The 24,720-nt window shown below is 35.6% G+C and overlaps 1 protein-coding gene across 1 annotated transcript; it reads right to left on the bottom strand.

Moving 5' to 3' along the window:
- Nucleotides 1-625: 625 nt before the first annotated feature.
- On the bottom strand, nt 626-2,894 carry LOC111808162 (cytochrome b5-like). The gene is made up of 4 exons (XM_023693983.1): nt 2,545-2,894; nt 2,297-2,389; nt 1,147-1,213; nt 626-1,035 (listed from the first exon to the last, which is right to left on the bottom strand). The coding sequence occupies exons 2-4, from the start codon at nt 2,381-2,383 to the stop codon at nt 785-787; spliced, it is 405 nt and encodes a 134-aa protein (XP_023549751.1). The 5' UTR covers nt 2,384-2,389; nt 2,545-2,894; the 3' UTR covers nt 626-784.
- Between the last annotated feature and the right edge of the window lie 21,826 nt (nt 2,895-24,720).

The raw sequence follows: 24,720 nt of genomic DNA, 5'->3' as shown, positions 1-24,720 counted from the left end.
TCCAAATTAGGGTTGCAGATAAGGATATCGTCAATATGCAAAAATAAAGATAAAAAAATTTATTCATCAAGGCTTGAAAGTGGTCAATGCATTAGTGACAACTTACTTCTTACTCCCTACGAAACATTCAAACATAGATAACCATCTAAAACTAAACCTTAAAACTAAACCTCTTTAATGTGAATTAAGATATCTCAATCATGCAATTAAAGAAGATGGGCTTCATTTATTCATAGATGGTTACAAATTTTGGGTGAATGATAATCGAGAGCTTTAAGGTTACATTTACATAGTAGCTAATTATGACCATAAAGTATGAAGGTTACCACTCTTGGAATATCTAATATGGAAGGTGAAGGATTTTATTTTGAAGCTATAAAAAGTCGTATATATCATCGTAGTAAAAAAAACATTTGTGCTTTTTTGGGCTAAGTTTTTTTTACCATTCTATATCGTTTAAGTTGCATGTTTAGAATCATTCAAACTTGACATGATTAATCTTGTTCGTGGAGTGATTCGAATCTCAAATAAGTGTTCTTGCGTTGAGATATTCGAACAACAAGGTAATCAAAATCTGTAATTTTCAGATATAATCCGCGTTTTCATACAACTTGAAGATGCAAAATTGAAAAAGAAAACAAGAACATAGCACTTAGCTAACTTATTATTAAGTAGAATATAAGATATGATCCAGACAACTCTAGTCTACGACCAACCCTCCACATGAAAACATAAACCAAACATAATCATTATGAATAAGCAGTTTACCCTCTAGAGGCTTTATTCATTCATTCTTGGTGTAGTGACGAACAGCAAATGCCAAACCCAAAATAAATATGGGAACCAAAATCTGCAAGATTTTAATCACAAACTCAGCTGTCTTATCTGGATTGTACTGTGTTTGTTGTGATGGAATGTAAATCTTCCTCAAAGGAACTGTTGATGGATCGATTTCTCCGATGTAATATTTGTCCATCATTTCTCTTGCCGAGTCGCTGTGCCCAACATCTTCGAAATCGTTCGTAGCATCTTTTCCTGCAAAACATTCGAATCAGTAACTGTTATCATATCGTCGCAATCGTCATTCGCACGAGAACTCAAGGAAACGAAATCGAGTGTTTGTTATAAGGGAACTCAGAGGATTATCAGTTGCTGCTAACAATACTTCATCGCCTCCAGGATGATCCTCCATGAAAGGAGTTACATCATAAACCTGAAGCCAAGGCCACAGGCAATCAAACAATGAGAAAAGATATCTTATCTGCCCACCCCTCACGATTTTAAAACGTGTCTGTTAGGGAGAGGTTTCCACACCCTTATAAGGAATGTTTCGTCCTCCTCTCCAACCAATGTGAGATCTCAAATTCCACCCCCCTTGGGGGCCCAGCGTCCTCGCTAGCACACCACTCGGGGTCTGCCTTTGATACCATTTGTAATATCCCAAGCCCACCACTAACTCATATTGTCCGCTTTGACTCATTATGGAACACTGTCAACCTCAAGATTTTAAAACGCGTCTGTTAGGGAGAGGTTTCCACACCCTTATAAGAAATCTTTCGTTCTCCACTCTAACCAATGTGGGATCTCACAATCCACCTACTTGAGAGCCCAACATCCTCGCTGGCACACCGCTCGATGTCTGGCTCTGATAGTATTTGTAACAGCCTAAGTCCACCGCTAACTGATATTGTCCACTTCGTCCCATTACGTATCGCCGTCAGCCTCGCGATTTCAAAACGCATCTATTAGGTAGAGGTTTCCACACCCTTATAAAGAATGTTTCGTTCTCCTTTACATAGCCTTCACACACTATAATATAAACATCCTAACAGCTCTCCACCATTATTTCCCCATTTGAGATGACTCTATGGCACAGAAACATTAAGACACTACATAAACATGTAATTCAGTCATACAAACAACATCCAGATAATAGAAACAGAACAGAAAGAAATGAGACTAAATTATCTTCTACATTAAAAGTATATATAGAATCTCGCGTATGAACTTAAGCAATGAAGAAAACGGGTGAGGATATTTGAATTTGAGAATCTGAAACAGAAATGAGTGAAAGTGCATACAAAACAATGAAATCCCCAAGCTAAGGCATCTATATCAGACTCTTGTAGCAGATATCCAATGGGCACACTGAGTTAGCAAGAGTTAAGAACATTAGCCATATCCATATGCTTTTGTTACCAATCAAAAGAGAAATATCCAGAAATTATAGCAGAACTGATAATCTGTGCTAAATAAAAATGATACGAACAATCAACTAAGAGAGATCCAATCCAACCTTCCCAGAGATTACAAGCCAACAATCTTTGGTTTTGTTGTGCTTTGCCACTTCTTCAAACAGATGAACCTTCGGATCCGAAGCCATTTAACACTACAAAAATCAAGAAACAATCGAGATTCACAAACCCTACAAAGAGCAGATGCCAAGAACTTGAAACTTCATATCAAAAAACGAAACGAAAATACAGAAACCAAGTCTAGATAAGAAATCGAAGTGGGTCGGCGCTAAGAAACAAGCACACTTACAGAGGGAAAAGGGTTGAAGAGGCAACGAATTGTTCGGATCCCTGTTGTTTGTGGCAAAGCCCGAGTGCAGATTAGTTCCTGATTCGGCATCAAAAATCATTTTATAATAACAATGAAAGAACAACGGAAAGTGCGGCAAAAATCCCCTGGAATTACAAGAAGTAAATTACGAAGTCAAAAGGTGAAAAGGTAGTGCGGATTTTGAATCCATGGGCGATTTCCCAATGGAAAAATCTCTCGGAAACTTCAAAACAAGTGGGTAATGTAATTCAAACTTTTCTGCCCTAACGATCGATGATCGTGTTTTGTTACAACATTATCTTCCTTGACGTATACTAATTTGATTGTCTCTCTGGATCAAAAGAAAAAATTATAATCTCTTCCTTTCTTTTTCTTTGATTATCGCCTAAATACGAAATGAATCCATTTCTTTTTCTTTTAGTTTAGTTTTAGATTCCAATTTCAAATTTTTAAAATCGTGTTCTTAATAAATTTATCGTGTTCAAGTTAAACAATTAGGATCTCAACGGTTAGAAAAACGTGATTTTGAATGACGATGAATATTTTGATGATGAGTGGTGGTTGGGCAACAACCAATGGCGATTGGATTGGAGGACAAGACGGGGGGAAGGGTGCACGAAAAGATTGGGGGTTCTAAGGGTTCTTGTTAAGTGTTCTACTAATCCCCATTCGTCGTCGTCATCATTATCATAGACCTATTGTCAATAGGCCCTCGAGGCGCAACTTTGACATCTATATTCTAACCCATAATTCTTATCATAGCGTTGTGGACACTCTTCTCGTATTCTTTAAAAGAGTTTAGTTGGCATTCTTTGATAGTCCCCATAATGTAAGCAACATAAAAAATATTGCAACCCTCGGTCAAGCCAATATCCTCTACCTATGTGGTCTCTCGCTCTTATCCAAACAAGTTCACAATTAGGGAGTAGTTGGAATCTCTAACTGCATCTTCTACCTATGTGGTCCCTCGCTCTTATCCAAACAAGTTCACGATTAGGGAGTAGTTGGAATCTCTAACCGCATCCTCTACCTATGTGGTCCCTCGCTCCTATCCAAACAAGTTCACGATTAGGGAGTAGTTGGAAACTCTCTAACCGCATCCACGCTTTCAGGGTTCTAATGGGTTTGTGCATTTTAAGGCTCAACCAACTCGTAAAAGTACTTCAAAGACCCTTGTGGATCTGACAGGTTCGCTAAAAGAAAATTAACTAGCAAACCCCATAATAGTCTCGACAGAGTACACATAAATTATAGTCAGTTCTATAATATTATCCAAACTCTCGACGATCGTATAGAGGTCACAATTAGGGGTTCGTTGGTAAATCCCTAATCATCTCCGTGTAACAACATTAAGCATCACATACATGAACATTTTATCATACGGACATCGTGAAAACTTATCATTTCTTTCTTATCCTTTCCTTCTCTATCTTCTTAAAGTTGAATACCCATCACGTGTAAGATGATAAAAAATGATATTTTAGGCCTAACCATATGAAAGTAATTTATCACCTAAATTGGCAACCAAATGGACCCATTTAAGTGCACGTTTTTTAATCAATTGAATTATGTTTTTACTACCATTAAGTCATGTTTTAGTTAAATAGACGTTTAAATAATAAGAGGAGTTCATGTACAAAAAAATTGAAGAATGAACTCGACTTCATCTCGTTCTTTTGCCCCTTGCTCTCACGAATAGCTACAACTATTGTCTATGATAATGCCGGATAGGATAATTACCACATTATGTTCACGAAAGATTTGGAATTAATCTATAGATTTCCAAATTGAACAATCAAGTTTTCAACATCTAGAAAATGATCGAATTGTTAACGACAGCTCTTCATTTGCCCTATTTGATCGCTAGCTCTTTTCGGGTTTTCCTCCCAAACATATTATTGAAGATTGTTGGGAGAGGAGTCTCATATCGGCGAATTAAGGAGTGATCATGAGTTTATAAGTAAAGGAATACATCTCCATTGATATAAAGTCTTTTGGGAAACGAAGAGTATAGTCATGAGAGCTTATGCTCAAGATAGACAATATCATATCATTGTAGAGGTCCGTAATTCTTAACACATATGATGAAAAAAATTGGAAACCTATTTGTCTATTCAAATAGAACCGCTACTACATGCATGATATAGCTATTAAGTACAAAAATACTCATTTAAAATAGTTCATAAACGATAAACGATAACGTGACTTAACTTTAAAAAAATAGTAGAAAATAAATGTGAAATGTACATAAAATAATGCCCTCATTTTTTTTAAATAAATAGAATATGATAATTAATAATTGAGACAATAAACTAGGTGAACAATTATAAGAGAAACTTAGAACATGCTAATTTAATAACAATTTAGAATTTAAATAGGAGAGGGTTGTTTTTAGAGTGGTTCGGTTAAACTCTGCTCCACTCCCCAACTTTTCTGGAGAATTTGAATAAATTTTAACTCTTTACTCGAATAAGAGCACAACCGCTACACCGCTCTTTTTACGGGTTTAAGAACAAACTCAATCATTTCTACGACTCAGGATCAAATCGGTACACAACTCTTTTTAGGAATTCAGGAGCAAACTCAATTTTTTCCATAGCTCAGGATCAAACGGTACACAGCTCTTTTTACGAATTTAGGAGCAAACTCAATCATTTCTACGACTCAGGATCAAATCGGTACACAACTCTTTTTAGGAATTCAGGAGCAAACTCAATTTTTTCCATAGCTCAGGATCAAACGGTACACAGCTCTTTTTACGAATTTAGGAGCAAACTCAATCATTTCTACGACTCAGGATCAAATCGGTACACAACTCTTTTTAGGAATTCAGGAGCAAACTCAATTTTTTCCATAGCTCAGGATCAAACGGTACACAGCTCTTTTTACGAATTTAGGAGCAAACTCAATCATTTCTACGACTCAGGATCAAATCGGTACACAACTCTTTTTAGGAATTCAGGAGCAAACTCAATTTTTTCCATAGCTCAGGATCAAACGGTACACAGCTCTTTTTACGAATTTAGGAGCAAACTCAATCCTTTCTACCGCTCAGGATCAAACTGGTACAATTGTCTGAATTTCTTAAGAACACACCACACAATTTGATCACTCACAACTATTTCTCACAATACAATGATTCATAGACTGGAATAGTTCAAAATAGCTAACTTTCTTTTGTAAGCTATAGGAAAGCAAAATGCTATGCCAGAGAAGAGAGCAACAATGAAGGCTTTTGAAAAATTTAGATGGAAGAACTATAGAAGTTGTGTCGAGTCTTAATAATAATATAGAGAAGTGATGAGTTTAAATAGTGAGAAGTTGTAAAAATACGAATTGATAGGACCACTAAAACCTCAGCTGATGAACACGAAAAATAATATATTTTTTTTAAATTGATCGTGACTGTGGACCACATGTTTTTATTTATTTAAATATATATATATATATATATATATATATATATATNTGTAATAATATAATAAAAAAATATTAATGAAAATAATAACGGTTTATTTTTATAATTCAAATAATTTTATTTCAATTCAAAAGTAATTGAAAACTCACCATTTGTTACTCTACTAAATATTAAAACATTTTAATTCATTTTTATTATTTCGATTGGTCCATGATGTCACTTTTGCCGCCACATCATCACGTCAGGTGTCTTGTTTCGACTGAAACTTCTTCGTTTTAGCTCTAATTTGAGAGAATTAAAAAAGACGTTGAAATCGTTATCAATTAATTAATTAATTAAAATTAATTAATTTGAGATTAAGGACCAAAAAGCCAACAAATGCAACTACCCTAACATTGGTCTTATGACCTTCATCGTGACGCCATCAACCATACACGGGTGTCTTACCTTTACCTGAAATGTAAGAGTAGTACATGACTTGAGTATCTTAAGAAATACTCAGTAAGTAATCCCACTATTGGGATTAGGAAATGCAAACACATGTAACATGGTGAGACCTATCCTTTTAACGTATCATAACATGACCTTAGACAGCTTTCTTGTCCAAGCAAGGTTGGGTGTGTAGTACTTCTCTATACATGTATGGACCCACCAGATGAGCTCACACACCCCTAGGCTTGGCTCATCGAGCTAACACTCGTTAATGGGCTCTTGTCGAACACCACGGAGGGAAAAGGCCTGCATAACTGTTGGAATTTATGCCCTAAAGCCTCGTAATTAATTATTTAGTTTTTAACAATAATTTTTATTATTTTATTTGTAATTTAATTGTTATCCCTGGTATGAAAATCCAAGATTATTAATATAATCTTGAACAATATGTGGTTGACATACAAGAGTATCATGTTCAAGTAATAACTTAAAGAGTCTATAGTATATGGATAAGGTTGGGTGCTTTGTCCGGGTAACACTATTGATACGACCCACATTGTAATTGTTACAAACGATTTGATCCAAATCGTTCATGTGAGACATGTAAGTGGGGGTATCCTATACAATGAGTTTGTATAAGACTAGACCAAGAAATATTTAATATCTCTTTATAAATCTGTTAATTGAGAAGATCAATATTTCACATGATGATCATATGCGACTCAATCTTAATCCTGAGTAAGTGATGAACTCGTGCTTGTGAGGGCTTGTCCTTTAATTTACATGGGTGAGTATGACTCCTTAGCTCATTCAATATGCCTACTATTTTGGGGACTTGACCAAATAGGGNAAATGCAACTACCCTAACATTGGTCTTATGACCTTCATCGTGACGCCATCAACCATACACGGGTGTCTTACCTTTACCTGAAATGTAAGAGTAGTACATGACTTGAGTATCTTAAGAAATACTCAGTAAGTAATCCCACTATTGGGATTAGGAAATGCAAACACATGTAACATGGTGAGACCTATCCTTTTAACGTATCATAACATGACCTTAGACAGCTTTCTTGTCCAAGCAAGGTTGGGTGTGTAGTACTTCTCTATACATGTATGGACCCACCAGATGAGCTCACACACCCCTAGGCTTGGCTCATCGAGCTAACACTCGTTAATGGGCTCTTGTCGAACACCACGGAGGGAAAAGGCCTGCATAACTGTTGGAATTTATGCCCTAAAGCCTCGTAATTAATTATTTAGTTTTTAACAATAATTTTTATTATTTTATTTGTAATTTAATTGTTATCCCTGGTATGAAAATCCAAGATTATTAATATAATCTTGAACAATATGTGGTTGACATACAAGAGTATCATGTTCAAGTAATAACTTAAAGAGTCTATAGTATATGGATAAGGTTGGGTGCTTTGTCCGGGTAACACTATTGATACGACCCACATTGTAATTGTTACAAACGATTTGATCCAAATCGTTCATGTGAGACATGTAAGTGGGGGTATCCTATACAATGAGTTTGTATAAGACTAGACCAAGAAATATTTAATATCTCTTTATAAATCTGTTAATTGAGAAGATCAATATTTCACATGATGATCATATGCGACTCAATCTTAATCCTGAGTAAGTGATGAACTCGTGCTTGTGAGGGCTTGTCCTTTAATTTACATGGGTGAGTATGACTCCTTAGCTCATTCAATATGCCTACTATTTTGGGGACTTGACCAAATAGGGAGTTGAATATGTTGGATCGGTATGGCAACCCTAGAGGAGGGGTGAATAGGGTTTTAACGATAAAAGTGTTTAAACGTGATTAATTTTTCTAATGATGAAACTTTTTACAAATAAGTAAAAGATGATAATTACTATAACAAAGTAATTCAAGTCAAAACAATAATCAAGTAGAACATGCAATAAATCACAATAATAATTTTGAAATTAAATAGGAAAGAGTTAGAGAAAATGACACCGTAGTTTTATAGTGGTTCGGTCAAACTCGACCTACTCCACTCCCCAAGCGCCTCTTGGGAATTTGAATAAAGAACTTTCTCGACTCTTTCCACGGATCTGAGCCAAACCGCTACACCGCTCTTTTTACGAGTTCAAGAGCAAACTCAATCCTTTCCACGGCGCAGGATCAAACCGATACAAGTATTTGAGTTTGATAATAACACACCACAACTCTCTCAAAGAGTAGATTTACAATTTGGGATACTCACAACTATTTCCTCACAATACAAAAATAATCCCTCTCAAGAATAAGATGAAAAGAAATAAACTTGTAAGCTTGGAGAGAGCAACAAACAATGAAGACTTTGAACAAATGAGGATTGGAGAATGTATGTAAGTTGTGTATTTTAAAATGTGGGGAAGATGAGTTTATATAGAGGAGAAAAGTGGCAAAATGTAGGATTGAATATTGACCATTGGATTGTGTTAGGAATAATGGAAGGTGGAGATTAAAAGTAAATAAATAAGAAAATTTTCTAAATTCATTTATTTCAAAATTTTAATATAATAGTAATATAATATAATAATAATAAAAAGTTATGTGAGTAACGGTCAAATGAAATTCAAAATTTATTATAAATATAATAATATAATAATAATAAAAACTATGTGAGTAACCACCAAAATTTTAAAATATAATAATATAATAATATAATATAGTAATAATAAAAATCGATGTGAGTAACGGTTAGATTCAAATTTATATTTTGTAAAAATAACTTTATTTAAAAATATAGTAATAAGAAAAACTCCACCATTTGTTACTCTCCCAAAATCATAAATGTCATACTTTGATATATTTTGATTTGTCCATCATTTTGATTTTGCTGCCACATCATCACGTCGGGTATGTTGTCTCGACTGTAATTTCTTCGTTTTAGGTCTGATTTGAGTAATTGAAAAGTTATTGAAATCGTTATTCCCGACCTTATACTGTGGACAGTTCAAAATACTGAAAATAGTTAATAATTAAAAAGTAGGTTTGTTATCATCAAAACATCAATTAATTGATTGAAATTAATTAAAGTGAGATCAAGGCCAAAAAGCCAACAGAATATGCCTACTATTTTGGAAACTTGACCAAATAGGGAGTTGGAGCATAATATCAGAGATTGAATTCACTCCTTTCATATAAGGAATGTAGATGAGTTGTTGTCTTAAGTACTGATTTGGGGACTTGAACAATGGGTCCCACCCTCTCATCCGCCCGAGAGGGACTTGGTTTATAATTGGATCATAGATAAATTGTTCATTAGAGAATCAGTGGTACTTAAGGTGAAAGATGTAATTATAGGTAAAATGGACTTTTGACTCCGCTGTAATTATGAACAACTCGTGAATGATCGATTTGTTTGTAATGGTTATATCAATGGACATAACTTGTCCTACAGTGCATAAGAGTGCAACCCTAAGTCTATAGTAGAGTGACTTATAGTTAATGAATGAAAATTGATTAATTAAAGAGTCTAATTAATTAATTTTATATCATTAGAGTTTATAATCAATAGGTCATAAGGTCCCCTTGCTAGCTCATAATAACACTAAAATGCTCTATTTATTTGAAGAAAATGTGAAGGGTTCAAATTGATATTTAATATATTTGATATATTAAATATAAAGAAAAAATAAATTTAATTTGAAATATCAAATTAATATTTAATATGAAATTGATATTTAATATATTTGATATATTAAAGGTAAAGAAAAAAATAAATTTAATTTGAAATGTCAAATTAATATTTAATGTATCTAATTTGAAGCGTTCAAATTGATATTTAATATATTTGATATATTAAATATAAAGAAAAAAATAAATTTAATTAAAATGTCAAATTAATATTTAATATATTAGATATATTAAATAAATAGAGGAAATATATTTAATTTAAAGGGTTAGAAATTAATATTTAATATATTAAATATATTAAATATAAATAGAGAAAAATATATTAATTGGAAGGATTGAAATTAATAAAATATATTAAATATGTTAAAAAAAATATATTTATGGCATTTGATACCATTAAAAATAAATATTAAATTGTATTTTGATATATTAAATAAAAAGATATTTAAAATTTAAATAAGATTGAAATTAATTAAATATATATTAAGATATCTTATCATATCTAAATAGAATTTGTAAAAGGTATTATATCTTAATATACTAAATAGACAAATATATTATTTGACAAAGATTTTCTAAGAGTCCCTACAAATAGAACCCTCGGATTGAGCCAAAATACATCAATTTCTCCCATTTTCTCTGAAGAATGAAATTACATTTCCAGAGAATTCTCGAAATTCTTTCTTCTTCTCCAATCCCTTTGGAATTTTCTTTCAAGAGGCTCTCATAAGCCTTGGCCTTATGTTCGAGTTATAACAAGGAAGATCTTGTGAAATGTTGAAGAACTTCTGCATGGTTGGAATACTCTGAGGAGTCTTGCGAGCTAGGGTTTTTACAAAGGTAGAGTTCTAACTCTCGTATTTATTGCTTTTCTTTTAATTCATAATAAAATTAAAACGGATCCTAATGCTTCCGCTACGTGGATGATGAGTTTATTCCTTTCAATAACATCATGGTAAACATTAAATGTTATAAATTATAAGTTGTAATGTGTGTCTATACTTATCATAATGAGAAAGTGTTCTTATGCACGAGACACACAAATATGCGTGAGGTCCTCGTAGTTTATTATCGTGGCATAATTTATGAGGTCCTCGTAGTCTATACATGAATAAGGCATGCATCACTTCATTCACTTATAGAAATAAACAAAATATACATGAATATATGATTACGTGAACGATTGAATTAAGTGAAAAATAAACTTAAAAAAATTACATACTAATACTCACTTTGTTGGAGCATAACGTACACAAATATTTACACTCATATAAAATCTGTAAAAAGAATAAGTACTAAAAAAATGTTGAAGCATGTAAGTTGAAGATCTTTCATTCTAAATTGAAGATGAAAGATTGTAATCTTTAAAAGGCGTAAACATCTGCCAAGTAGGCATCAACTCGACAATGTGATTGTTAATCGCCACCGCACTTTCTTCTCTTGTGGAATAAGTTCTAATCGTCATAGTTGCTCAAACAGAGTGGCTATAACAAAATAATGGGGAAGTAAATCACCACTAGACTCGGTAACCAATGTCAATCCTAAATAGAATATCAAACAATAAGTGGAAAAGAGACAAAGCTGTTGGGTTTTATGTCCTAAAACTCATAGTTTGTAAACAAAGATATATTCTATTTTCAATAAAGTTATTATTGTTGTTTATTCAGAAAAAATTGTTATTGAATAAAGTGAACTTTACGATCATTAATCTAAATCCAATAAACTAAGAACACTCTGGCTATAGTATGACTACTTGAACTATATGTAGAGACATAAGAGTGGATCAAGTTCAAGTATATAGTCAAAATGATCTATAGTATAAGGATAAGGCTGAGTACCTTATTCTGGGGACACTATGGATGCGGCCCACTTTTGTATATGATATAAACAATGCGATCACTAAATTGTGCATGTGGAGACATGTGAGTGGGGGCGTCCTATGCAATGAGTATTGCATAAGATCGGACCATGAAGAAAACCACTCTCACTTTATAAAGTCGTTTACTGTTGAGACTGATTTTCTTTTCATTCGATAACCTAGGTAACTCGGTTTTAATCCTGAGCTAACCATGAACTCCTGTTTATTCGGAATTATCCTTAGATTTGCATGGGTGAGAGTGGCTCTAGTTCGCCGACTCAACAGGCCTCCCATTTCAGGGGTAAGACTGGGTGAATGGCTGGGGACGTGGGGTGCAAGACGGAATTCACTCCTACCCACTTTTAGGGATAGAAGAAAGGTAGTTCCCTTAAGCACTGACTCCAGGTCTTGAACAAGGGGCCCCACCCTCTCATTGGCCTGAGAGGGATTCGGTTTACTGGTTGGACCACAAACCAATTGTTTATTAGAGGATCAGTGAGACATAAGGAACAAGAAGTAACTTCAGGGGTAAAACGGTAAATTGACCCAGCTCTAGTTACGAACAACCTGTGAAGGATCGACTTACTAATCATGGTTATATCAGATGGACAGAAATATATCTATAGTGAGGGGAGTGCAACTACTAGGCTATAGTGGAGTGTCCTAGTAGTTAACGAATGTTGGTTAACCAGGTTAATGAGTTTAATCGGTTAATCTTGAATCGTTGGAGCCCATGATCTATAGGTCCATTAGGTCCCTCTGCTAGCTCATATCGGACTAAACCATAGAACAGTGTGACGAGTGAGTTCGAAGTGTTCGAATTCAAATTAGGGAATATGCGTTACATATATACGATATATTTAACCGCAATTTTATTTTATTTACGAAATAAACGAAAAGAGAGAATCTGAGATATTTAAATAAGATTTAAATATCTTAATCAATTATGTGTCGGAATTGACTGGGATTGGCATTTGAATTAATATTAAATATTAATTAAATAGTTTAATTAATTATTTAATGTTACTTTAATTTGAAATTCATTATTCAAATTAATTGTTGAATTAAAATGAAGAAAGTCAAAATGTTGACTTTCATCTAATTAAAATGAAGAAAGTCAAAATGTTGACTTTCATCTAATGGAAAAATCATGTTAGTGGAATTTTGAGGTGTCAAAATTTGGTTTAACCAAACTTGCATGTTTGCCAAATAAACCCCACAAGTTTGAGTGGAATTTTGAGTGTCAAAATTTGGTTAACTCAAACATGCATGCTTGCCACATAATCTCAAACATTTGAGTGGAATTTTAAGTGTCAAGATTTGGTGATCTCAAGTTTGCATGAACATGCAAACTTGACTCTTTAAATAGAGTGATCATGATACTTGGAAGGGATTCTTCATCTTGATGAAAAACCTCTCACAAGCACTCTCTTTCACGTATACAAAATCCCTCCCAAGTTTAGTCACTCACCGGATTCCACAATCCCGTTCTAAGGCCGGAGAATAGTGGAGAAGACACTAGTGGTGGTTCGAAATCGGTTCGTGAGGCAAAAGGAGTTTGAACTACAAAAGGTTAGTATTTAAACTCATTAAGTTTTAATACTTATGAACATGCTAGTCATTTACAATAATTGATGTTCTAAAAGTGCCTAAGATCCAAATTGCTTCCGCATGTGTTATATTAACACCATCAATTGGTATCAGAGCAAGTTTTAGGCACTTTATTTACATTAATTTGATCATGGTGGGTACCATTTCATGCATGAAATTTGTGGTTGCTAAAGTGGATGGTTTTGGTTTTGGCATTTTTTTTTTATGCTTCCATTTGATACAATTATTGTAATAAGCCTAAGGTGTATGGGCTTTAATAAATGAAGAAAGGTCTGTAATTTTTATAAAGTCATTAGAGTCCACTTTAGGTTGTAATTGATCGAAAATGGAAGAGATAAGCAAGCTGAACCGAAGAGGATGGAAGAGGCGGTTCGGGTGTTTTTTCTGTCGTTGGGGACCGATTGAACGTTTTTAAGGGTTGGTTGGTCCAGTTCGTGATCGTCGGGAGCGGCTCAAGTTATTTTTAGTTATTAATGTAATAATTTAGTTAATTGCTTGCTTTAAAATGCCAAAACCAACCCACTTTAGTGTGTTTAATTAATTATGCATTATGAATGTATGTTTTAATTAAATAGAAAATGTATATGCATAAAGTATGTCATATAGATTTAAAATCCCACCATAGGCTAAGCATGTTTCATGCATTCCAAGTATGTTATAAGTGTTATAATGTATAGTATGCATGTCTTAGGGTTCCATGAGTGATAGATATAAATTGTTATATTATTGCATGGAATGGATGATTATATAAATTGTTATATAAAGCATGTTATAGGTTATTTTCAACGTCATAAAATGAGGTAGACGTTAAAATCTATAATAAAGATAACAGCATGCTCACTAAGGGTTAAGAACCGAGCACGATCAATTTTAACAGTTAAAAGGGGTCGATGTCTTATAAAATTGCGGTTACGAGAAAGCTCACCTGGCACGATCTTGTCTAAGGCTGAAGGTACTTAAGTTGACGGTTTACGGAACACCTACTACCTGGAGATCGGACCAGTACTTGAGCTTAGTTAGCCGAGTTTTATGAGCATGCTTAAGTGATTTAAGATTTAGAAAAATCACCTAGACTTAAGTTATATTTAATTAGCCGGAATATACTTAAGTAATGAGTATACCCAACCATATAAAATACTTAGTGGGAGGAAAAAGGTGTATAAGATACATCGTTTTCTCTTCACGCTCTCTGTAAAATTCACACAGTGAGATTCATGCTCGGCCTCGTGTCGCCCTGGGAGCGTCCTCCATTCGGAAGGTATTTGCATGAGTCAATAACAAGGGGAATTGAGAAAGTATTTATAGTAAGTGGGAGAAGGAAGTCAACACGTCCTATGGTCTCCACCACTAGGTTGCACCGTGAGATTCCCATGTTCCGCCTGCATGTTGCCCTAGAGCAACTACCCATTCGGAGGGTCGTAACATGGGAGTCGGAACAACGCAAACTCCAGAAATGGATAGGATTTCTTAGGTCCATTCCCAACTTTGGCCTTTTCATTCGATAGCGTTGTTGGGGCCGATTTCTGAGGTCTGAAATTGGTGGGTCACACTTGCGAAGAATTACTAAGAGTTAGTATATTCTTGACCAAAATAGCGATAACTAAAACACTATAGGAACAAGAGTTATTCTGGGATTAGTGTTTAAGTCAAGAATGTCTTGGTTTAGTGAATGAGTGATTGACTGCCCCTCGGTAGCAGTTGCTCTAACTCACTAAAGTATCGTTGCAAATTAATAATGATTTGGGTACATTATTACATTTGCTAAAACTGATTGGATTAAACAGGATTAAGTCAAAATCACTAATAGAATTTTCTTTATATCACAGCATGACAAACTCAATAGTACAATTACTCGCTTCTGAGAAATTAAACGGCGACAACTACACAACTTGGAAATCAAACCTAAACACAATACTGGTCATTGATGATTTAAAGTTTGTTTTAACTGAGGAGTGTCCTCCAAACCCAAACTCAAATGCAAACCGAACAGCTCGGGATGCATATGACAGATGGATAAAGGCAAATGACAAAGCCCGAGTGTACATTCTAGCCAGCATATCTGATGTTTTGGCTAAGAAACACGATGTTATGGGTACTGCTAAAGAGATTATGGAATCTCTAAAAGGGATGTTTGGACAACCGTCCTTCTCCCTTAGACATGAAGCCATAAAATACATTTACAACTGCCGTATGAAAGAAGGGACCTCAGTTAGAGAACATGTCCTGGACATGATGGTCCATTTCAATGTGGCAGAAGAAAATGAAGCTGTCATTGATGAGAAGAGTCAAGTCAGTTTTATCATGATGTCTCTTCCGAAGAGCTTCTTCCAGTTCCGCACCAATGTGGTTATGAACAAAATAGAATATAACTTGACTGCTCTTCTCAATGAGCTACAGACTTATCAGTCCCTCTTAACAAACAAGGGACAAACAGGAGAAGCAAATGTTGCTATCTCCAAGAAATTACTACGAGGATCGTCCTCCAAAAATAAGTCTGGACCTTCAACTTCTAAAAGTGTTTTGATGAAGAAGAAGGGAAAAGGGAAAAATAAGATTCCTACTAACCGCAAGAACAAGGTTCAAAAAGTAGATAAAGGAAAATGTTTCCATTGCAACGAAAACGGGCACTGGAAGAGAAACTGCCCAAAATACCTTGCAGAGAAGAAAGCCGAAAAGACACAACAAGGTAAATATGATTTACTCGTTGTAGAAATGTGTTTAGTAGAGTATGACAACTCAACTTGGATACTAGATTCAGGGGCGACTAATCATATTTGTTCTTTTTACCAGGAAACTAGCTCCTGGAGAATGCTTGCGGACGGCGAGATAACACTCAGGGTTGGAACAGGAGAGGTTGTCTCAGCAAGATCAGTAGGAAATTTAAAGTTGTTTTTTGGAGATAGATTCATTATATTAGATAATGTACTTTTTGTTCCTGGAATGAAAAGAAATCTAATATCCATCTCTTGTTTATTAGAACAGTTGTATAAAGTATCTTTTGAAATCAATGAAGTGTTCATTTGCAAAAGAGGTATTCATATTTGTTCTGCAAAACTAGAAAACAACTTATATATGTTAAAACCGAGCAAAACAAAAGCTATTTTAAATATTGAGATGTTTAAAACAGCTGAAACTCAAAATAAGCGACAAAAGATTTCTCCTAATACCTATCTTTGGCACTTAAGACTAGGCCACATTAATCTCAATAGGATTGAGAGATTGGTTAAAAGAGGACTTCTAAATAAGTTAGAAGACAATTCTTTACCTCCATGTGAGTCTTGTCTTGAGGGTAAAATGACTAAACGATCATTTTGCGAAAAAGGCTATAGAGCCAAAGAAACCTTAGAACTCGTGCATACAGATCTCTGTGGTCCAATGAATGTCAAAGCACGAGGAGGGTATGAATATTTCATCAGTTTTATTGATGATTATTCAAGGTATGGCTATCTTTACCTAATGCATCACAAGTCGGAAGCTCTTGAAAAATTCAGAGAGTATAAGACTGAGGTTGAGAATCTATTAGGTAAAACTATTAAAACACTTCGATCAGATCGAGGAGGAGAGTACATGGATTTAAGATTTCAGGACTATATGATAGAACATGGAATAAGGTCTCAACTCTCAGCCCCTGGTGTGCCTCAACAAAATGGTGTATCAGAAAGGAGAAATAGAACTCTATTGGACATGGTTCGGTCCATGATGAGTTTCGCTCAATTACCCGATCCGTTTTGGGGATATGCAGTGGAGACTGCTACATACATTTTGAACATGGTTCCTACTAAGAGTGTTTCAGAAACACCTTATGAGTTATGGAAAGGGCGTAAAGGTAGTTTACGTCACTTCAGAATTTGGGGATGTCCAGCACATGTGTTGTTGCAAAATCCCAAGAAATTAGAACGTCGTTCAAAATTATGTCTATTCGTAGGATACCCCAAAGAGACGAAAGGTGGTTTGTTTTATGATCCTCAAGAAAATAGAGTGTTTGTATCAACGAACGCTACATTCTTAGAGGAAGATCACGTAAGAAATCATCAACCTCGTAGCAAACTAGTATTAAGTGAGATTTCTAAAGAAGTTACTGATAAAACAACAAGAGTTGTTGATCAAGCTGGTCGTTCAACCAGAGTTGTTGATGGAGCTGACACTTCTGGTCAATCACATCCTTCTCAAAAGTTGAGAATGCCTCGACGTAGTGGGAGGGTTATAACTCAACCCGATCGTTACTTGGGTTTGATAGAAACTCAAGTCATCATACCTGATGATGGCGTTGAGGATCCATTGTCCTATAAACAGGCAATGAATGATGTTGATAGAGATCAGTGGATTAAAGCCATGAATCTTGAAATGGAGTCAATGTACTTCAATTCAGTCTGGGAACTTGTAGATCAACCAGATGGGGTAAAACCTATTGGTTGCAAATGGATCTATAAGAGAAAACGAGACCAAACCGGTAAGGTACAGACCTTTAAAGCAAGACTAGTAGCAAAGGGTTATACCCAAAGAGAGGGGGTGGACTATGAAGAAACCTTCTCACCTGTTGCTATGCTTAAATCAATTAGAATACTCTTGTCTATTGCCACATTTTATGATTATGAAATTTGGCAAATGGATGTTAAGACAGCTTTTCTAAACGGCGATCTTGAAGAGAGTATCTATATGGCTCAACCAGAGGGGTTCATTGAACAGGATCACGAGCAAAGGGTTTGCAAGCTTAAAAGATCCATTTATGGGTTGAAGCAAGCATCTCGATCCTGGAACATAAAGTTTGATACTGCGATCAAATCTTATGGCTTTAAACAGAATGTTGACGAACCTTGTGTTTATAAAAGGATAGTCAACTCTACAGTAGCTTTCCTGGTGTTGTACGTTGACGATATCCTACTAATTGGAAATGATGTGGGAATTCTGACTGACATTAAGCATTGGCTGGCGACACAATTCCAAATGAAAGATTTGGGAGAGGCTCAGTTTGTTCTTGGAATCCAAATTGTTCGAAATCGCAAGAACAAAACACTAGCTTTGTCTCAAGCATCGTACATCGACAAAATGTTGATTCGATATAAGATGCAGGACTCCAAGAAAGGATTATTACCTTTCAGGCATGGAGTTCATTTGTCGAAGGAACAAAGTCCTAAGACACCTCAAGAAGTTGAGGATATGAAACACATTCCCTATGCATCAGCGGTCGGTAGTCTGATGTATGCTATGCTATGTACCCGACCCGACATATGCTATGCTGTGGGAATTGTCAGCAGATATCAGTCCAATCCGGGACGTACTCATTGGACTGCCGTTAAGAATATCCTCAAGTATCTTAGGAGAACGAGGGACTATATGCTAATGTACGGTGCTAAGGATCTGATCCTTACAGGGTACACTGACTCAGATTTTCAGACCGATGTAGATACAAGGAAATCGACATCAGGATCTGTCTTCACTCTGAACGGAGGAGCAGTAATATGGAGAAGCATAAAGCAAGGTTGCATTGCTGATTCCACCATGGAGGCTGAGTATGTTGCTGCTTGTGAAGCAGCGAAAGAATCTGTATGGCTTAGGAAGTTCTTAACTGATTTGGAAGTCGTTCCAAATATGCATCTTCCCGTCACTCTTTATTGTGATAACAGTGGAGCAGTTGCAAATTCAAAAGAACCAAGAAGCCATAAGCGAGGAAAACATATTGAGCGCAAATATCATCTCATAAGGGAGATTGTGCAACGAGGAGATGTGATCGTCACACAGATAGCTTCAGAACACAACATTGCTGATCCATTTACAAAGCCCCTCACGGCTAAAGTGTTTGAAGGGCACCTAGTGAGTCTAGGACTACGAGTTATGTAATCTAGGGCAAGTGGGAGAAAAGGCATGAGTATGTGATGCCCTAGTTTATTGTATTTCTCTCTACTCAACGTTATAAAACCCCACTAGAGTTTTAGTCCAAGTGGGATTTTGTTGGGTTTTATGTCCTAAAACTCATAGTTTGTAAACAAAGATATATTCTATTTTCAATAAAGTTATTATTGTTGTTTATTCAGAAAAAATTGTTATTGAATAAAGTGAACTTTACGATCATTAATCTAAATCCAATAAACTAAGAACACTCTGGCTATAGTATGACTACTTGAACTATATGTAGAGACATAAGAGTGGATCAAGTTCAAGTATATAGTCAAAATGATCTATAGTATAAGGATAAGGCTGAGTACCTTATTCTGGGGACACTATGGATGCGGCCCACTTTTGTATATGATATAAACAATGCGATCACTAAATTGTGCATGTGGAGACATGTGAGTGGGGGCGTCCTATGCAATGAGTATTGCATAAGATCGGACCATGAAGAAAACCACTCTCACTTTATAAAGTCGTTTACTGTTGAGACTGATTTTCTTTTCATTCGATAACCTAGGTAACTCGGTTTTAATCCTGAGCTAACCATGAACTCCTGTTTATTCGGAATTATCCTTAGATTTGCATGGGTGAGAGTGGCTCTAGTTCGCCGACTCAACAGGCCTCCCATTTCAGGGGTAAGACTGGGTGAATGGCTGGGGACGTGGGGTGCAAGACGGAATTCACTCCTACCCACTTTTAGGGATAGAAGAAAGGTAGTTCCCTTAAGCACTGACTCCAGGTCTTGAACAAGGGGCCCCACCCTCTCATTGGCCTGAGAGGGATTCGGTTTACTGGTTGGACCACAAACCAATTGTTTATTAGAGGATCAGTGAGACATAAGGAACAAGAAGTAACTTCAGGGGTAAAACGGTAAATTGACCCAGCTCTAGTTACGAACAACCTGTGAAGGATCGACTTACTAATCATGGTTATATCAGATGGACAGAAATATATCTATAGTGAGGGGAGTGCAACTACTAGGCTATAGTGGAGTGTCCTAGTAGTTAACGAATGTTGGTTAACCAGGTTAATGAGTTTAATCGGTTAATCTTGAATCGTTGGAGCCCATGATCTATAGGTCCATTAGGTCCCTCTGCTAGCTCATATCGGACTAAACCATAGAACAGTGTGACGAGTGAGTTCGAAGTGTTCGAATTCAAATTAGGGAATATGCGTTACATATATACGATATATTTAACCGCAATTTTATTTTATTTACGAAATAAACGAAAAGAGAGAATCTGAGATATTTAAATAAGATTTAAATATCTTAATCAATTATGTGTCGGAATTGACTGGGATTGGCATTTGAATTAATATTAAATATTAATTAAATAGTTTAATTAATTATTTAATGTTACTTTAATTTGAAATTCATTATTCAAATTAATTGTTGAATTAAAATGAAGAAAGTCAAAATGTTGACTTTCATCTAATGGAAAAATCATGTTAGTGGAATTTTGAGGTGTCAAAATTTGGTTTAACCAAACTTGCATGTTTGCCAAATAAACCCCACAAGTTTGAGTGGAATTTTGAGTGTCAAAATTTGGTTAACTCAAACATGCATGCTTGCCACATAATCTCAAACATTTGAGTGGAATTTTAAGTGTCAAGATTTGGTGATCTCAAGTTTGCATGAACATGCAAACTTGACTCTTTAAATAGAGTGATCATGATACTTGGAAGGGATTCTTCATCTTGATGAAAAACCTCTCACAAGCACTCTCTTTCACGTATACAAAATCCCTCCCAAGTTTAGTCACTCACCGGATTCCACAATCCCGTTCTAAGGCCGGAGAATAGTGGAGAAGACACTAGTGGTGGTTCGAAATCGGTTCGTGAGGCAAAAGGAGTTTGAACTACAAAAGGTTAGTATTTAAACTCATTAAGTTTTAATACTTATGAACATGCTAGTCATTTACAATAATTGATGTTCTAAAAGTGCCTAAGATCCAAATTGCTTCCGCATGTGTTACATTAACACCATCAAAAGCATACCACACAGATTCGTAATGGCATTAGATATAGTCAACGTTGTACAAACCCTATTTCCGTAGCCTGACATATCTTCTCCAAGCAGCAGTTTAGAAAATTTCTCCTTCATCATCTCAATCTCTGTAGTCTCACACAACATTAAAAGATTAGTACAGTTTGTATGGAGAAACCCAGAAAGGAAAGAGGGCCAAAATTACAAGAGAAGGTACTTTCTTCTTCATCTTCCTATTATCAACCTAATGTTTAATACAATTGTATCCATTAGCTTTTCGAGTGAACCAACTCAATGGAGAAGGGAAATGAGTCCTCAGAGTCACTGTGACTGTGCTCCTTAAGCCCTGTGGTCTCCGATGTAAGAAAATCAGAGCTCGAGCTACTCTCACGTCCATGTTCTTAATCAAATGCCATTACAATCGCACTGATTTTCTTACCGTCACAAAGGATGTGACCAATTCCTTGGCTCTTTTCAACCTCACTCTCCTCCATTACAATTTTCCTTCCTCAATCACAAACAATCATAGCACAAAATCAAAGCAACCCACTTAGACTCCACCCACAAGAAGCCTTATCAATCCAAACTCTTCAACAAATTAATCTCAAAACACAATTTTTGGATGGAGATTTCAACACCCAGAGAGCCAAATCAAAGAATAAGAGGTTCGAAAGGATTTAGGGTCACCATTATTAAAGATAAAAGATAGAGAAAGATAGCCATAAAAAATCAAAGAAAAAGAAGTAGGTCGAACATGAAAAAAATGAAAAAGAAAATATTGGTTCATCTCACCTTTGCCCTCGAAGTGAAAACACATGGCAGAAGCTCCTCGACAGAAAGAGTGACAAATCATGTTTGACGATTATTAGGCATGGGTGTTTGGAGATCACAGTGGTAGTCACATGGTCAATCAAGTGATGCTTAGGGTTTTGAAATTTTGTATCGAGAGAAAAAAAAAACACGGGGGATGGAGAGCTTGAAGGTTGAAGGAAGTCGCAAAATAAAACATGAATGATAATAAATAAAAATAAAAACCTAAACCCTAAACTTTATTGGACCGGCTTTTTTTTCCCGAGGCCTTTTATAGCATGATGTCAAAAATGCTACAACTAAATGCTATTAAATATACCATTTCTTGTAGTGATTGTGACGCGTGTAGGAGTTACAAGGCACGCGTCATCATACATTATACCATCCTTTCAATCAAGCTAAGAGTAGAATTCTACTATGGAAACTAAAACCAAGAAGTTAGTAAGTAATAAGTGTTGTTGTGGTCCCACGGGCCCACCACCTCATTTTTTGATTGATTCCATTTGCTCTTGAACCCCATGGAGTTAAGACTCCTCCCATTAAAAAAGCTTGAATTTGACCATTTTTCACGATCCCATCCAACCCAAAAAGTTTTTTTGCGCACCACTTTCGTCATTGCTTCTATCTTGGTTGGTCCATAATAATTCTCCATTTAATACCCACATGAACCATAAAAGTTACCTCATACAACTAGAACTCACATTTAAAAATTTTGTGTACAATAGACCTTTTATGCATAAACAGACTTTAAGATTTGGTTTCAAATTGGGTCACGTGGTACACCTATAACTCAACACACCTATTGGTTTAGTCGGCTTAAACGGCCTAGCTTTGCGGCTTAAAAATAGCTCCTTTGGCTTGGTAAACGAAAAAAATAGTCATTTTTCACTGTTTCGATTATCTCGAAGCTGAAATTGGCCTTGTTTAAGGCAAATAAGATCCATATAAGGAAAAATTTCTCAATTTAAGTTCAACTGAGTTAAGAAGTATTAGATTACTAACGAAACAGGATGAATATTCTAATAGGAAACGACAACTAGTGGTAATTTGGAGTAATTTCGAGGAACGAGAGCGAACGTACTCGAATTAGGAAGAACGCTGGCTAAACCCAACCAAGTAAGTGACCCTACCGTCGTTTGGTTATAATTGTATGATGTATGATGACATGTGCTCGTGGCTTCGCACGTGTCCTAGGTCCGTATATGCAAACTATTATGAAACGTTATGTATATGCTATGAGATGTGATCATTATGCTGTATTTGATGAATTGATATGTTTATGATATGATATGTTGAAGACATGTTCGGGACATGTTATGTGCATGACGTGGATTGTTATGTCTGAAAGCATGAAAACATTATGATATGATATATGTGCATCATGAATAATATGATATGATTGATATGCAAAACGACAAACTAGCATGAAATACAATCCCGACATGCATAAAAGAAATGATAAATGATATGATATGAAGAAGACACTAGCGGGGTTGTAAACGAAAATGAAGATGAAAAAATGTCGGGACCTCATACACCGAGAGATACCTCTATTCCTTCTCAATAGTATAGACGCGTATGTTACAAAACAACTATATTGTACATTATCTTTCTAAGCGGATTTAGATCAAATTATGAGTAGTAATTTGGGACTATTTATGTAAAGTTAAAAATGAAATGAAAATTATTATTAAATAATTAATTAGGAAGAGTAAAAACATAAATGGGACTATAATTTTGATGGTTACACCACGTGGACACAAAAATTGTTGACGTTTAAACGTGTGACCAAAACCATAGAAAGGCCTTTGTGTAACGACCCTAAATTTCCACATATCTAGAGTCGCCACTAACGTCTCATGCTCATCTCTAATGCAGAATAAAAACCTAAGCATGCTCATCTTTACTAGCGGAAAAATTTAAAACTTCAGAATACGTTAAAACATTGGAAAACACTGCCGGACTTACGTGTTTCAAACATCATGCTGGAGTTCAAAAGACAAAATAAAACGATTACAAATTAATTAATATAAATGAATGAAATGCAAACGCCCTATCCTAACCAAGACTAGGAATTTTAAATATGCAACTATCCTATGCACGCGCCACAGTCTCTGATCACGATGCCACCGTCAACCGTACATGGGAGCCTTGCCTTTACCTGAAAAACAATATGGCACACGGCCTGAGTATTTCGAAGAAATACTCAGTAAGTGACCCCACTATAGGGGCCATGCTAATGCAAACACATGCAATCATGAATAGGGACCTATCTCTAATCATCTTAGGGGTGGCCTCCAGTCTCGGACAAATTGGATGTGTAGTACTTCCCTACACACGACTCACACGTGCGAGTGTGAGTCCCCAGGGCGCTCGCACACCCCCTGGACCCTCTGGTCAAGCTAATCTGTAGCGACGTCCGGAGGTCAGCGGAACCCCATAGTGTCATGCGCCTCATGAACACCCTCATCTGTGTGCTTTCGCACCTGTGC

Source organism: Cucurbita pepo, chromosome LG13 (assembly GCF_002806865.2).
Source record: "Cucurbita pepo subsp. pepo cultivar mu-cu-16 chromosome LG13, ASM280686v2, whole genome shotgun sequence".
In the NCBI taxonomy this organism is placed as follows: domain Eukaryota; kingdom Viridiplantae; phylum Streptophyta; class Magnoliopsida; order Cucurbitales; family Cucurbitaceae; genus Cucurbita; species Cucurbita pepo.
The sequence above is the reverse complement of the archived record's forward strand: the minus strand, read 5'-3'. Positions and strand labels throughout refer to the sequence as shown.